Here is a 15,769-nt window from a genome sequence, read left to right as displayed (position 1 = left end):
GGAGGAAAGGAAAGAGTCAGGCCACCTCAAGGCTAGATGATAGCTCAAAGATGGGACCATAATCATAGGCTGTCCGTGAACTCATTTTCTTTTAGGTTTACTTAAAATGTTGTGGTCCGGAGGTTTAATGCTTTGAGTTTTATAATGTACATTCTGGGAATGAGAGATCGTTTAATCCTGTTTTGTATGGTTTCCTTCCTTCCTTCCTTCCTTCCTTCCTTCCTTTTTCCTTTCTGCTCTCCTCTTTTGCTATATCCTTGCTTTCATATTTTTATGCTGTCACTGCTGAAAATACCATTAAAAAATTCCCTCCCCGTAAAAAAAAATGGGGCCATCATGGAAGAAAACAGGAGCTTCCAGCACTCAGTGGCATAGCGTGAGTTGCCAGTGCCTGGGGCTGCCCAGAGGAGGTGGTGGGAGAGAGGGAAACAGATGGAGAATGCATGCGCATTCAGCCACCTAACAGTGTCCATGCCAGCCAGGAGATCACAGCCGCAGAGATAAGAAGAGTCGTTCCATTGTCTGGAGATGTCACTCCCTAGTTCTCACTGCGAGAAGTGAGGTTACAGGGAACCAGGCAGAAGGCCTTCTTGGTAGTGGCGCCCGCCCTGTGGAACGCCCTCCCATCAGATGTCAAGGAAATAAACAACTATCTGACTTTTAGAAGACATCTGAAGGCAGCCCTGTTTAGAGAAGTTTCTAATATTTTATTCTGTTTTAGTCCTCTGTTGGGAGCCACCCAAAGTGGCTGGGGAAACCCAGCCAGATGGGCTGGGTATAAATAATAAAATTATTATTATTATTATTATTATTATTATTATTATTATTATTTCGCATGGAGAAGCTGTTTTCAACGGAGCCCAGTGATGGAAGCGCTTAGCTGCACTGAGGCAGCACCAGGTGTTGAAATTTTGCGGCCCTAACAATTGTGTGTCCGGGGCAACCACCCCGTGCCCCCCTCCCACGCTACGTCACTGCCAGCACTAGAGTCTCAAGTCAGCCCTACTCATTGCAGTAATCTGATGTCTAGGTTAGATGACTGCAAGGTGTTAGACGTGGGGCTGCCTCTGAAGACGGTTCAGCTGGTGCAGAATTCAGTGGCCAGGTTGCTCACAGGGGCAAGGCGGTTTGAGCATATTACACCGATCTCGGCCCAACTGCACTAGCTACCAGTCAGTTTCCAGGCCCAAGTCAAAGTGCTGGTTTTGACCTATAAAACCTTAAATAGACTTCATGGAAGATACAACTATCAGTATCTACTAGCTGGGATGGCTGTGTTCTAGCCTCTGAATACCAGTTGCTGGAAATTGCAGGTGAAGAGAGTTGCAGCGGCACTTCTCCTGTTTGGGGGCTTCTTACAGACATCTGGGGGTCACCGTGAGAACAGGATGCTGGACTAAATGGACTTTGGGCCTGATCCAGCAGACAGGCTTTTCTGATGCTCACAGTCAACCCATGTTTTCTGGGATAAGGGACATGGATGGCATGCATGTCAAAAAAGGCCATACTTGAGATAGAAGATGGAATGGTGGCTGATGATGCAATACTGCGATGTCACAAGTTGCACTCTTGCATCATTCCTTCTTGTCTGCTGCTCTGTAAACCTGGGATGGGGAATCTGTGACCCTCCAGAAGCTGTGGGGAAGCTAACGTCCATCAGCTCCAGCCAGCCCCTTCCCCCCTGTGTTGGATTTTAGTTGTGTATGTCTTTGGGAGTAGAGACCCGTTCTCTTGTACTCTGTGGAAGCACCATGCGACGCTGCCAGAGCCAACCATCGTCACCATTCTTAAAGGTAAAGGGACCCCTGACCATTAGGTCCAGTCGTGACTGACTCTGGGATTGCGGCACTCATCTTGCTTTATTGGCCGAGGGAGCCGGCGTACAGCTTCCGGGTCATGTGGCCAGCATGACTAAGCCGCTTCTGGTGAACCAGAGCAGTGCACGGAAACGCCATTTACCTTCCCGCTGGAGCGGTACCTATTTATCTACTTGCACTTTGAGGTGCTTTCAAACTGCTAGGTTCGCAGCAGCAGGGACTGAGCAACGGGAGCTCACCCCGTCGTGGGGATTCGAACCGCTGACCTTCTGATCAGCAAGTCCTAGGCCCTGTGGTTTAACCCACAACGCCACCCGCATCCTGTCACCATTCTTATTCAAAGGTTTATTTGCGCTTGTACCTTAGCCATGTAGAAGTCACTCCCGCCGAGTCCGCAGCCAACATCCAGCACTCGTTGGCCCTGTTTCAAATCCAGCATACGTACCAGCTCCTGTAGAGAGATGGGGAAGGGGTAGGCGGGTCTCTGGCAGGAGGGCAAGGGCAGTAGCTGAGTGGGAAAGCACTGGCCTTGTGTGCAGCAGGAGCTCCCAGGTTCAATCCCTAGTAGAGGTGGGAGAGACCCCTGCCTCAAACCCTGGGGAGCCACTGCCAGCCAGTGTAGACAGTGCTGAGCTGCATTGACCAATGGTCTGACTCAGTAATAGACAGTTTCCTATATAAGCCAGTCCTTTATTCAAGACCATGTGGACTAGAAACTTACCTTTATTTTGAAGGGAATGTTGAGCATATTTCGAAGGGAATGTTATGATAATTTCCTAATATAGCTCAGTTGGTTAGAGCATGCTGCTGATAAGGCCAAGGTTGCAGGTTCGATCCCCGTATGGGACAGCTGCATACTCCTGCATTGCAGGGGGTTGGACTAGATGATCTTTAGGATACCTTCCAACTCTACAATTCTGTGATTTCTATGAATATAATTTCTCCCCAGCATCTGATGCCCTTGGCAAGTATCTCTGCAGACTTCCCCAACCTGGTGCCCTCAGGATGTTGCTAAGAGTCCAGCTCCCACCAGGCCCAGCCCACATGACCAGTGGTGAAGGATGATGGGAGTTGTAGTGCAAAACGTCCAGAAGGCACCAGGTTGAGGGAACCTGTTCTCCTATGTTAATAATTTCTGGCATCTTTAGCCTGTTTCCCCAAAGCCTGAGGCCTTGGACCTGCCTGCCACTTCCTTCCCCAGCTCCAGATACCTTGGTGGTCGTGAGGCCTCCGGTGCTGACGAACCCAGGCCCAAAGACCCACTCGTAGCGACGGATGTTGCGGGTGGCATACTGCTCGCTGTCTAGAAACTTCTGGAAGGTCTCGTATCCACAGGTGGCCTCGGGGTTTCGGGGGACTTTCTGGAGAAGCCAGCACACCTGGTTGCGGTTTTGCTTCCTCTGTGAAAAGGAGCGTAAGCCAGAAACGGGCATCCTCATCATCTCATTTTTGCTTTTTGAATTTTAAAACAAGTTTCTAGTCCCCAAGATCCTGGCAAACTGTGAGAGCCCCTGACCAAGCTGCCAGGGTAGAGCCCGGGGCCTAAGAAGTAAAGCGCTGGGAAGGATTAAATTCTGAGCAGCGGATGGAAAATTAAAAATAATAGTAACGAAAGTACTGTGGAATAAATAATAAGCATAAGGAAGAATAGAAGGGTGGGAACAACAACACCGTGAAAGAAGGGTGGGAGGTCAACTTATAAATTATGTATCTGATGATAATTTATATTTTAAAAAATGAAACTAAATAAAAATTAAGTGGCAAAAAGCCACACCCTTCGATTTGGGGGCCCTGCCCTATCGTTGGGCAAGCAGGGTATTGCCCCCCAAACCATAGCCTGCCCTCAGCCAGCCCCTACCTGTTTGCCTCCTTACTTCCATCCTGTCCAGGGACTGTCACTGCCTGTCAACTTCCTTCTCCTGAGTCTCAATGCTGCTGCTCTTGTAGAACTCAACAGGGCGGAGGCAGAACTAAAACCAACTGGCGTTGGTGCTGCCTCCACCAGCTATGGGCGTCCTCTGCTTCCCATCCCACCAGTTCCAACGGGCACCAGATGCCATCGCTGCCCAATGACATCCTATTCAGGGGTGGCTGTGGTTGCGTGCAAGGCCCTCTGCACATGCTCCTGTGCTCCTCCGCATGTGGTGCAGCTTCAGAGCAGAAGGGCAGGAAGGGAAGAGGCGGTTACCTTGATGTAAGTTTGCACCGATCGGGACATGACTATCTCAAATCCGTAGAGCTCGTCCCCGCACGTCTGATGGGCTGAAGTGAAGAGGTGATTGTATTCTGCAGGTGTTCGATAAAGAGTGGGGTTGAAGGCCCTTGGCTGGTCTCCTGTGGGGGAAAAGATGCTAATAGGATTGGGAGCTTGATTCTAGGCAATCAACCAGGGCCGGATTTAGGTTTGATGAGGCCCTAAGCTACTAAAGGTAATGGGGCCCTTTAATATGTCCAGCTGTCCTTTGTCAACAACAAATTGTTGCTGTTTTTTGTGTTGAATATATGTTATATGGTAATTTATAGGACCTAATAGGTATCTAAGGGATGCGGGTGGCGCTGTGGGTTAAACCACAGAGCCTAGGACTTGCTGATCAGAAAGTCAGCGGTTCGAATCCCCGCGATGGGGTGAGCTCCCGTTGCTTGGTCCCTGCTCCTGCCAACCTAGCAGTTCGAAACCACGTCAAAGTGCAAGTAGATAAATAGGTACCGCTCTGGCGGGAAGGTAAACGGCGTTTCCATGTGTTGCTCTGGTTCGCTGGTTCTGTTTGGGGAGAGGCCCTTGCTCCGTGATGGGGTGATGCACATAGAGACCTATAAGCTCAGCTAACTAGCCAGGCTAGAGGCCTTGTGCCTTTTTTTGTGCTAGGAGCAGCTTTAGTCCCAAGGTTGTAAACAACATCCCTAAGTGTCTACATTTGACAAAACAGAGTCCTTTGTTTCCTTGCCTAATGAATAGGTAATGAAGGAAAGACCATACATGGTATAATTAGTTGTGTTGTGTTGTAACTTTAGATTGGAGGAAGTTTATACATATGTATTGCTTAATAGATAACAGCTACCTATGTTAAGCAAGCCCCACCCATTTTGGCTTGCTCAGCTTTTGGAGAGAGCCTGTTTATGACCTCCAGGTTTGTTAAATGCATTCCTCCTTGATTCCTGTTTATTTAGCCTTAAACTTGTATGCATGCTCAAGTACAGTGGTACCTCGGGTTAAGTACTTAATTCGTTCCGGAGATCCGTACTTAACCTGAAACTGTTCTTAACCTGAAGCACCACTTTAGCTAATGGGGCCTCCTGCTGCTGCCGTGCCGCCAGAGCACGGCTTCTGTTCTCATCCTGAAGCAAATTTCTTAACCTGAAGCACTATTTCTGGGTTAACAGATTCTGTAACCTGAAGTGTATGTAACCTGAAGCGTATGTAACCCGAGGTACCACTGTAGTTCTTTGTAGTTTTAACGGAAATCTGATTGGTTCTTACAAACACTGTGTAAGAGTTCTTTTGTTAATAAAAACGGCCTGGACAAGGGAGTGGCTATTCACACTTCCTCCCAGAGTCTTGCTGGCCAAGCCTCGTGTCTATTTTATTAATCAGGGTCTAGTCCTTTCCTTTGCCTTCAGAACGCAACAGGAGAGTGATCCCACTGAGCCATAGCTGTCAAGTGTCCCTTATTTGAAGGGACAGTCCCTTATTCCAGCACCATGTCCCACTGCTGTCCCTTATTGATAGATGTCCCTTAAATGATGTCCCTTAAATTTCAAAGGAAGCAGCTCCTCTCCCTCCCTCCCTGCCGGCCAGGGAGGAGGGAGGCTCCAACTGTGTTGCTTGGCTGTGTTGCTCACCCAATAAGAAGTCTAAGAATGACTGGGGGGTGGAGCTTGCATGCCTTGTGTGTGGCTAGTTAATGCAAGCTGAGGGGTTTTTTGAATGCTGGACGCCATTTTGTTGCACGTGCTGTTGCAAACTTTGCAGTGCAAAGCCAGGCCAGGGAGCCATGTTAAGTTGAGGCTGCATAGGCCTTGTGGTGCATGTGATTCAGATTCTATTCAGTTGAACCTCTGGTTACAAAGTTGGTTGGACAGTGTTCTCGAAGCTACCCAGCATGAGTTTGACCAGACTGCAGGAGGACAGGAAGACTGCAGTGCCTGGAACAGGTGAGGCTGCAGGTCCCTTATTTTGGCGGCTGGTCCCTTATTTCCAAGGCTGCTGGTCCCTTATTTTCAAATCTGTATGTTGACAGCTATGCACTGAGCCATTATTGCTAGCAATAAACACCCTTTGTTTTCTCACCGCCGCATGGAGATTTCCCTCAGCCTCAAAGGTTAATTTTGCTACAGGAGCATTTCTTAACTGCACCGCCCACTGAATGTCAACTCCACTTATGGACCTTCCAGGGTCTCTTGGGAACTGGTCTCCTTTGCTCTGCCCCCTCACCTATTGGAACTACTGACCAGACTGGTAGAAGCAGGATTCCCGGAAGAAAAGTCGCCCTCCTGGACGCAGCCAGAGAAGCATCTTCTGGGCCACGTCACTCACTTCGGTATCTGACAGGTACATGAAAAGCCAGTTGGAGAATATGAGGTCGAAGCTACGGGGGGAGGAGAAGAGAGAAAGGCTAAAGCTTTCTGGGAGGTGATATATAATGAATTGAAAAGGATGTTTAAAACAACATTTGTATAAAAACAACAACCCAGAAGCTTTTCTTAGGGACAGAACTACCTAAACTGTGTAGAAACTTATTCATGTATAGTAGCAAGAATATTACTCACCTCAAAACAGAAAGAAGCAGAAGTCCCAGCAAAGGAAGAATGGATACAAAAAACTTATGGAATATGCAGAAATGGAAAAAATTACCGGAACAATAAGAAATCAAGATAACAAACTTTTTTTTATAAAAGAATGGAAATGGTTTGTTGGATAGTTCCAGATTGTAAATTGTAAACAGATTGTAAACAGATAAGAACATTGTCAGGGTTATTGTAATAACCCGCAGTTTCGTAAGAGTATATATTGAAAGTGGATGATTAAATGAGCAAATTAAGTTAATTTGGATATGCAGAAGATATTAAAAATAAATTTAAGGGACCGCAGGAAGAGGGGGAAGGAAGTCAAGTTTTGAAATGCTAAAATGATTTTAAAATTAGTGAAATGTCTAAACCTGAAAAGCATAAATAAAATTTAAAGAAGAAGAAGAAGAGAGAAATCACTGTGAATCCTGCAAGGCCTGCTCCTTGCTTGCCTGGTCCATTTCCACCAGGCCTGGGAGGCCCTGACCGACTCCAGCTATAAAGGCTGCGTTGATGGGAGCTTGTATGAAGGAGAACCAGAGAGGTTCCATTTTGCCTCAGATAATAGGCATTAGCTCGGATCAAGACAAACAGAACATTGGCCTTCTCGGCGGTTAGCCTCCTCTGTAACTTTTCCACCTCAAAAGAACACCATACCCTCCGAGATTCCGGGGACAAAAACTGGGACGCTTCTTTTTTCTTCTTGGGTCCTGAGCTCTCGCGCATGCGCAAGGGCGCAAGACCAAAAGACGCTCGCTTTTTGTTCCCGCAAGACCAAAAAACAAGCGGCTTTCATTCTGGTGCTCTGGCGCAAGCCAGCTGACACGCACTAGAGCGCCAGACCCAAAAAATAGGACATTCCGGGATCCAATCAGAAGCCGGGATTGGCTTCTGTGATTCCGGGATATCCTGCTTAAATCGGGACTATTGAGCGGCATGTAACACTACGATGTATAGTCAGCAGAAAGCTGGCCCAAAGTTGATAAGCATCCTGGCACCCCATCACATACAAATTTAGCTCTTGCCCTCCCACTTCCCTCAAAAATGTACTGACCAGCAAACTAAGCGAAAGCTGCCAGATGTCCCATCACCCCCTAACCTGTGTACCAAGCCAGTGTAATGCTAGTTTTGCAAGATGAGATAAGACAAAAATAAGTAGTTTTAGGTTGCCATGGGGATCGCTTGCACTAAATGACAATAGAAGCGTAGCAAGTATTAACATATGGAGTTAACTGTATAAATTGTGCGAAAAGATGAGCAGGATTTGGAACTTGGTGCCTTTTTTCTCCAGTCTGAAGAAATCTTTTCTTTTACCCCCACTCTGGTGTGATTATTGACTTGTCACTCCAGCATTGGACCATTGCGTCTGAAGCTGAGGATGTCTAGAGACCTTCAGGGTGGGGGTCCTTCACCCCATGGGCCTGATTAGACCCACCAGCTCTTTCCATTTGGCTCACAAGGCCCCCCAAAAGAGAGAGAAAAAGTATAATAAATTGCCACTGAAATCAACAATAAAATCTGTTTCTACCTCTGGCTTGGCAACTGCAGGCTGGTAACATCGGCCTGTAGGAAATCCACGTTTGGCTGGTGTCCGTTCTCTTGTCGGTTGTGCGCCAGGAAGCTCTCCATGAAATCCACAGCTGTGACATGGTGCGCCAGCTTCGCAAGAGCTGCTGTGAACCGGCTGACAGAAAAGCAGGGAGAGGGAGGTCTTAGGCCTCAAACCCAACAAGCACATTTCTCCTCTACCCTTCCCCTCGTCCCTGAAATGGGTAATAATAATAATAATAATAATAATAATAATAATAATAATTTAGTTATATTCCACCCTTCCCAGCCGAAGCCGGGCTCAGAGGGCCTGTTTTTGCCTCATTTGAGACTGTTTTGAGAGCTAGTGTGATGTAGTGGTTAAGAGCGGTGAACTCGTAATCTGGTGAACCGGGTTCGCGTCCCCGCTCCACATGCAGCTGCTGGGTGACCTTGGGCTAGTCACACTTCTCTGAAGTCTCTCAGCCTCACTCACCTCACAGAGTGTTTGTTGTGGGGGAGGAAGGGAAAGGAGATCGTTAGCCGCTTTGAGACTCCTTCGGGTAGTGATAAAGTGGGATATCAAATCCAAACTCTTCTTCTTCATTGCATTGGCAGCGCATTTTCCATGGCATCTGGGGTTCCCCCAGGGGTGAGTGCAAGGAAAGGGGCTCTAGGATGTGCAAAGTTCCTGGATTTGACATAGCAGTTTCCAGCTGCTTCCAAGAGGTGGAGAACTTCAGGCCCAGGGGCCAGATGTGGCCCTACAGAGCTCTCTGTCTGCTGGGATTCTCCCCAAGGGCCCTGCCCACCACAGGGATGTGGCCCTTGGAATGTTGCTTAGAAGGGAATGTGGCCCTCAAGCTAGAAGAAGCTTCCCCATCTTTGCATTAGAGTGAAGCAACTGCCACAGATGTTATTTAACAATGACTTAACAATGTGTGGTCTGTTCAATGCAAGAGGAGCGCTGTATGCAAGTAGACTTAATAGGATAAAAGGCTCTAACAGCCTGTATTCCTAACACTATTCTACTGCTTGCTTTTGTGAATTTAAACTCTGCTACCAGGGCCCCTCTCCTGCTGGAGAATGAATTTAGCCGCACGTTTTGAATCCAGGCACCCAGCCGGTTCTTTCATTATTTACCCTACACATGTGGATCACAGGGCTTCTATTTTCCTCCCACAAGATGGGTGTGTTCTGCGGCCTGCCCTGTGCCCCCTAATCTGTTTGCCACCCTTGGGTGTGTGGGAGGGCAATGTCCCCTCACTTGTACAATGGTACCTCGGGTTACATACGCTTCAGGTTACAGACTCCGCTAACCCAGAAATAGTACCTCGGGTTAAGAACTTTGCTTCAGGATGAGAACAGAAATCGTGCTCCGGCGGCGTGGCAGCAGCGGGAGGCCCCATTAGCTAAAGTAGTGCTTCAGGTTAAGAACAGTTTCAGGTTAAGAATGGACCTCTGGAACCAATTAATTACTTAACCCGAGGTACCACTGTACTTCAATAAGATTCTCTGGTTGGTTTCAGTGTAAATATGTAAATTGGGGGTGGACGATCCTTCTCCTGAAGCCACAAATGATCCTAGGCCAGCTCTGAATGCCTCTGAACATGTACAAAATGCTTTCCCCCCTCTTCCTAGTGAACAGCATAGCCAACAAGCACTGGGGGCAAAACCTTCAGGCAGGCAATCTGCTGTCAGTTGCTTGGTTTTTTGGGGGGTGGGGTGAAATCAAGGTCTTGCCAAGACAGTTGGCCGCCTGAAGCAAAGGACTCTCCCTATCTGCTGGCTGAGGCAGCTGCCTCCCTCTGCCCAATGGTAGAGCTGGTTCTGCTGGAAATGAAACAACAGGATTTGCATAGCTGAGGGGGGGAGGGAGACTGCAGGACTCCTGGGTTCCCCTCTGGCCCTGGAAGGACAGTAGAAATCCTTGGGGCTTTATTGCATTATTACAGCTTTATCTGTGGAAAGGAAAATGAGGCATTGTGTGTGAAAGGGGGAGAGCGAGATGGCTTGACCAGACTTTGGCCTGGGAGAAGTAGGGTCATCACCTGCTCCCTGCACTAAGACTCACCCTATGCCTGCTCCCAGTTCCAACACGTCCTGTCCTTTCAGGCAAGGCAAGAGGGCAATGATCTCTGGGGTGTCTTCCTGTGTGAGTTGCTGGGCCCCCGAATCCAGCATCATCTCCTGCACTGAGGAGTTTTGCGAATGTTCTTCCCAGAACTTCCGCATCCTCAGACGAGGCGAAGTTTCTGCTGCTGTGGGAGCAGGTAAGAAAGCAGTGGCTCATTTATTTTCCCCAATTTTATCTCCTCCCTTTTCTGCCCCCCCCCCCAGTTCATTCTCCCAACAACCCTGAGAGGAGGAGAGCAGGAGAGGAAGAGAATCATCCAGTGAGCTTCATGGCGGAGTAAGGATTTGTACCTGGATCTCCTAAAGAAGATATTCTCTTGACTTAACAGAAAGAGAAAAATGGCAAGAATATATTATATTATCACAGAATCGTAGAATTGTAGAGTTGGAAGGGACGCCAAGGAATCTCAGCTAAGGTATCTGTGACGGATGGCCATTATATTATATATTTCATAAAATGTATACACTGCTTGCAAAAACAACAACTAAGAAAAGCCTTACAAAAGGTTATTAAATCCCTCCTTTCTTCCAAGCACCTCAAGGGGGGCATATAAATGGTTTAGCCCCTCCCCATTATATCCAGTGCTTTTTTCCTAAAAAAAATGTTTAGGGGTACTCTCATTTTGACTCAAGAAAATCACCATTTTATAGTTCAAATTGGGGGAAATAAATACAGTAAATGGACAAAAGGCCACCATTGGGGGTAGCAACGGAACTGACGATTCACTGTGCTAGAGAAGAAACTAAAAATTTAAATTTTTTTAGTTTCTTCTCCCATTAGACTCCCAAAATGTTTAGGGGTATGCATACCCCTCTCACCCCCCCCAGAAAAAAAGCACTGATTATATCCCACATAAAAACCCTCCCCAACATGAGTGCCAATGAGGGTTCTCCCAGGTTTGGTAAACAGCATGGGAGCTAGGGAGTTCTGCCACTGCTCCAAGAACATAGCCAGGATTTATGTTGGGGTGGGGGTGGCTGGACACGTCCACCTGTCCTGTTCCAGAACCGAGCGACCTGCAACGCGATTGGTCAGTTCGCCAGTTGCCTCGCCAGAATGCGCCGCAACATCTTCCATGTGACCTCAGCAAGCATTTCAGTTTCAAACAGTCTGATCGTTCATAGTTTTAGTTACGTGTTTTCATTTATTTACTTGATTTTATTTTTGGGGGTGGGGGAGCAATGGCAAGCTTATGAGTTAGCAAGGGAGAAAGCGGGGGGGGGGGGTGTGCGCAACATTTGAGGAGGCAGGAGACCTTTGGGTGGTAGATGGTGGTGATGCTGCAGGAGAAAGTTCACAGGAAAGGATGCACCAGCGATGTGCCTGCGTGTGGTGCAATGGCTAAGAACCCAAGGCAAGAACAAGGAGTCGGTGCTGGATTTGGGAAGAAGACAAAAAACCAGTGCTGAGATTGAAAGAGGAGCGTCCCTTTGATGCCAGAGGCCAGAGGACTTTGGCAGCAGACGGCTGGACAGAGGAGAGAGGATCGAGGTGAGAGGTTGAAACAGCAAAGATGAGAAAATAGTTCAAACAAGAGACAACCAAGGGTCTGCCGAGGGGACTTAGAGAACCCTCCTGAGACCTCAGTTTCTTTCTATTTGGGGTGTGGGTGACAGTGCGTCCTGTTGCCATATTCCAGGCTTCTCTCTTCCTTCTGTGCCTTTGGGAAGCCAAGAAAGAAACCCCACTAATTTCCACCCACCCTACAAATAGTATTTGCTCCTGGACTCTTATTTCCGTCGCCTGGCTTAGGAACTGTTCCCTTCCCATCATTGTCGTTTATCCCACCCCCCCCACCCCCGACTCCCAAAATCTGCCCACCCACAGCAGCCCCACTCACGTCCTGCCATGGGGTCAGCTTGCTCCTTCTGAATGTTCCCTGGGCCCAGCGTTCTGATTAATCATTAATTGACAATTGCCCTGATAATGGGGCGGGCAGGCAATCGGCATGATCACCAGTTCAATCCACCTGACCCTGCCTATCATCCAGAAAAAAAATGGGAAAGAATCCCTGTGGAATTTCCCCCACTCCAAATTAATTGCCGCATTTAACCTGCCTTAGAAAGAGCAGTTGGAGAACCAGGCCATGAGCGCATCTAGCTTAGTGCTGCCAACACTGACCTGCAGCAGCTCCCCTGGATTTCAGGCAGGCCTGTTTGAAGATGCTGAACCTGAGACGTTTTACGCCCCACAGGAAGATGCTCTACCACTGACCTTAAGGTCCACAAATAACAACACTTTGGTGGTCCTGAGCCTCAAGGAGGTTAGATTGGTTTCAACTAGGGCCAGGGCCTTTTCAGCACTGGCCCCGACGTGGTGAAATGCTCTGTCACAAGAGACTAGGGCCCTGCGGGACTTGACATCTTTCCACAGGGCCTGCAAGACAGAGCTGTTCCGCCTGGCCTTTGGTTTGGACTCGGTCTGACCCTTATGTTTCCCTCCCCTTGTGGTCTTGATTTATCAGCTATTTTAAAATGAGGCTGCATTTTAAATTGCATTTTAAACTGTATTTTAAACTGGGTTTTTTTCTCCCTCTCTTTTCCCCCTATTATGTTTTTACTGAGATTTTATTTTATTGGTGTTAGCCGCCCTGAGCCCGGCTCTGGCCAGGGAGGGCGGGATATAAATAAAAAATTATTATTATTATTTATTATTATTAGCTTTGAGAAATTCCTCCATTGCAGGGGGTTGAACTAGATGATCCTTGTGGTCCCTTCCAATTCTTCTATATTTCTGGGAGGGATACACCAGAGACCAGATTCAAATTCCCACTGGGTTAGGTAGGATTAGCTGTACTGTACTCTCTCTGTCTCCTAGCCTAGTGAACCTACCTCATGGGATTGTTGTGAGGACAAAGGGCGTAAAGGCAATGTCTTGGATCCTAGTTGGGCTTCTGCTTGCAGAAGGTGATCACCCCCAACTCCCCCTGCAGCCTCTGGAGTTTGTACTCCCCAGAAATCCCTGCTGGATTGGGGAACTCTTTCCACCAAAGGCGGCATGGGAGGCAGATCAAGTGGCTGCAGCAGAAATTGGCAAAAATCACTTCCCTCGGTCTTTTGCTAGCAGGATCCCCGCACTGTGTCTCAGCACCACCAATGGATTAAAAGAGCACCTACTTAGGATCCAAGATTACATTCCTTCGCCACCCTGGGCGCTTCTCCTAAGAATTTTTCCTTTTGTGTTGTGCCTTTTAGATTGTAAGCTTGTGGGCAGGGGCTGTCTTGTTTTAGCTGAATGTTATGTAAGCTGTTTTGGAAGCAGAGGGGGGAAACAAATGCTATTAATGATAATGCACATACACTGCTCTGAGCGAGGTGCGAAGGCAAGGGGGAGTTTAAAATGCAATTAAGGCAAACATCCAGGGGCGGAGAGAAATGTACCCAGGAGATGCTCCTTACTCAAACTTGCTTGCCAAATAAATAAAAATCAACAGCATGCCAAGAAAGGAAGGCTAGATTTCGACAAGCTAATGCTAAGCTTGTCTTAGAACTGAGAAGATAACAAGTTATAGGCAGAGAAATGCACCAGGAATTTGAACAACCGAAGGAAAAAAGAATATGCATTGTGGGGGAATCAGGATGCAAAGACAGTGATAAGTTAACGATAAGATAAGGGGTGTTTTGCAAGGAGAGATGCTCTCCTTTGAGGAGTGAGCATCAATATGAGGCAGCTACTACAGATGGGCTCCTTCTTAGAAGGCTTGGTCTAAAAACAAGTCACCCCCACACTGTAGGGCAGGGATGGGGAAACTCAGGCCCAGAGGCCCAGTGTGGCCCTCCAGAAGTCTCCATCTGGCCCCTCGTAACTCTCTCCACACGCGACGCTGGCACTGCACTCTAATAATGCCCCTTGCTTGCCTGGAAGGAGGCTAGAGAAGGGGGTGGGGGTGGGTGTAGAAACTAGCCTACCATACCAAGGTAAAAATTGCATTCATTTCTTGCCGCTGGCCCCACACATCCCTGGTATGTGGCCTAGCAGGGAATGCAGCCCTCAGGCTGAGAAAGAACCTATGAGGAACATGCTGGCTACTACTACAGCGGCCCATCTAGTCCAGCTTCCTGTTTGCGCAGTGGCCGCTCAGATGCGCTGATGGGAAACTTGCAAGCAGAACCCAAGCACAAGAGTGCTCTCCCCGCTATGGTTTCCAGCAACTGGCATTCAGAAGCATTACTGCATACCCTCCAACATTTTCCCAATGATAAATGGGACATCTTATTTCATGATGATAATAATAATAATAATAATAATAATAATAATAATAATAATAATAGTTATTATTTATTATTTGTATCCTGCCCATCTGACTGGGTTGCCCCAGGCACTCTGGGCAGCTTCCAACATAGATAAAAACATAATGAAACAGTAAACATTTTTTAAGAAAAAAAATTTCTATGTAGGGCTGCTTTCAGATGTCTTCTAAGGGTTGTATAGTTACTTATCTCCTTGGCTCAGGGGTTGCATAACTCCACACCCTCCAACTTTTCTCCAATGAAAATAGGGACGTCTTTAGGAAAAGTGGGACATTCCAGGATCAAATCAGAAACCTGTAAATCCAGGACTGTTACTAGAAAATAGGGACAGCTAGAGGGTCTGTTTCTGCCTCTGACCATGGAAGCAGAGCTAGCCATTGATAGTCTTGTCTTATCCCTGTTACATGGGATCTGTTCCTTTTTATTGTACAAGATCTGCATTAATGTTAAAACCCATGTAGGGAGCTTAAGCCCGCAACCCAATACCTACTTACTTAGACTCATGGAATTGTAGAGTTGGAAGGGGCCAGGAGGGCCCTCTAGTCCAATCCCCTGCAATGCAGGAATCTTTTGCCCAACGCGGGACTCGAACCCGCGACCCTGAGGTTAAGCGTCTGGTGCTCTATCCCCAGCAACTGAGCTATCCCCACGATGCAAAATATGTGTCAGAATAAAGGCTCATTGAACTGAGCAAGATTTACTTCCCGGTAGGCAATGTGGTGAAAATCACTTTTAATAGTTAAATAAGAATATAAAGGATATCTTTATAGTCCCCCCCCTCCCTGCCAACATTTTATTTTACAGGGTCTTTGTCTGTCTATACTGGTGTTATTTATATGCATTTGACCAATAAACAAAGTATTTCTGTGTTAAGAAATTGTAGTTTATATTTATTAACAGCAAAACATGACTCAGCAATGGTGTAACACTCTTCCCCCTCTAGGAGAGAAGACATCAAACAGCAACAAGTTTAGTTTACAAAAAACTAAAGGTGCAAGGGAAAAAAACACAAGAAAAGTTCCAGTAGCTTATTGGATGCAATTATATTTTGGGTGGGGAGCCTGTAGCCTTCCAGATGTCGTGAAACTACAAATCCCATCCACCCTGCTGGCAAATGGAAAGCCAGAGCACCAACCCTCCCCGTCCTTCCATTACATTTTCTTCTCTCTCTCTCTCTCTCTCTCTCTCTCTCTCTCTCTCTCCTACCTCTCCTAAGCACTGAAGGCTAGAGTGTCGCTCCCTGGCTCCAGATT

At 47.4% G+C, this 15,769-nt stretch overlaps 1 protein-coding gene across 4 annotated transcripts in view; it reads right to left on the bottom strand.

Annotated features, from left to right (window-relative positions):
• RIN1 (Ras and Rab interactor 1) overlaps positions 1-15,769 on the bottom strand; it is a 33,544-nt gene that overhangs the window by 8,273 nt on the left and 9,502 nt on the right. For 2 of the 4 annotated variants that reach the window (XM_077920368.1, XM_028710162.2), the window contains 6 exons: positions 10,204-10,390; positions 8,131-8,286; positions 6,267-6,403; positions 4,006-4,151; positions 3,029-3,217; positions 2,179-2,268 (listed from right to left, as the gene is read on the bottom strand). In XM_077920368.1, coding sequence (XP_077776494.1) covers positions 2,179-2,268; positions 3,029-3,217; positions 4,006-4,151; positions 6,267-6,403; positions 8,131-8,286; positions 10,204-10,390 — 905 coding nt within the window. Of the gene's footprint in view, positions 1-2,178; positions 2,269-3,028; positions 3,218-4,005; positions 4,152-6,266; positions 6,404-8,130; positions 8,287-10,203; positions 10,391-12,106; positions 12,211-15,769 lie in introns of those variants that run through there. The other 2 variants (XM_028710163.2, XM_077920367.1) reach the window with 2 other exon arrangements.

This window comes from Podarcis muralis, chromosome 16 (assembly GCF_964188315.1).
Source record: "Podarcis muralis chromosome 16, rPodMur119.hap1.1, whole genome shotgun sequence".
In the NCBI taxonomy this organism is placed as follows: Eukaryota; Metazoa; Chordata; class Lepidosauria; order Squamata; family Lacertidae; genus Podarcis; species Podarcis muralis.
This window is presented reverse-complemented; position numbering and strand designations above follow the sequence as displayed.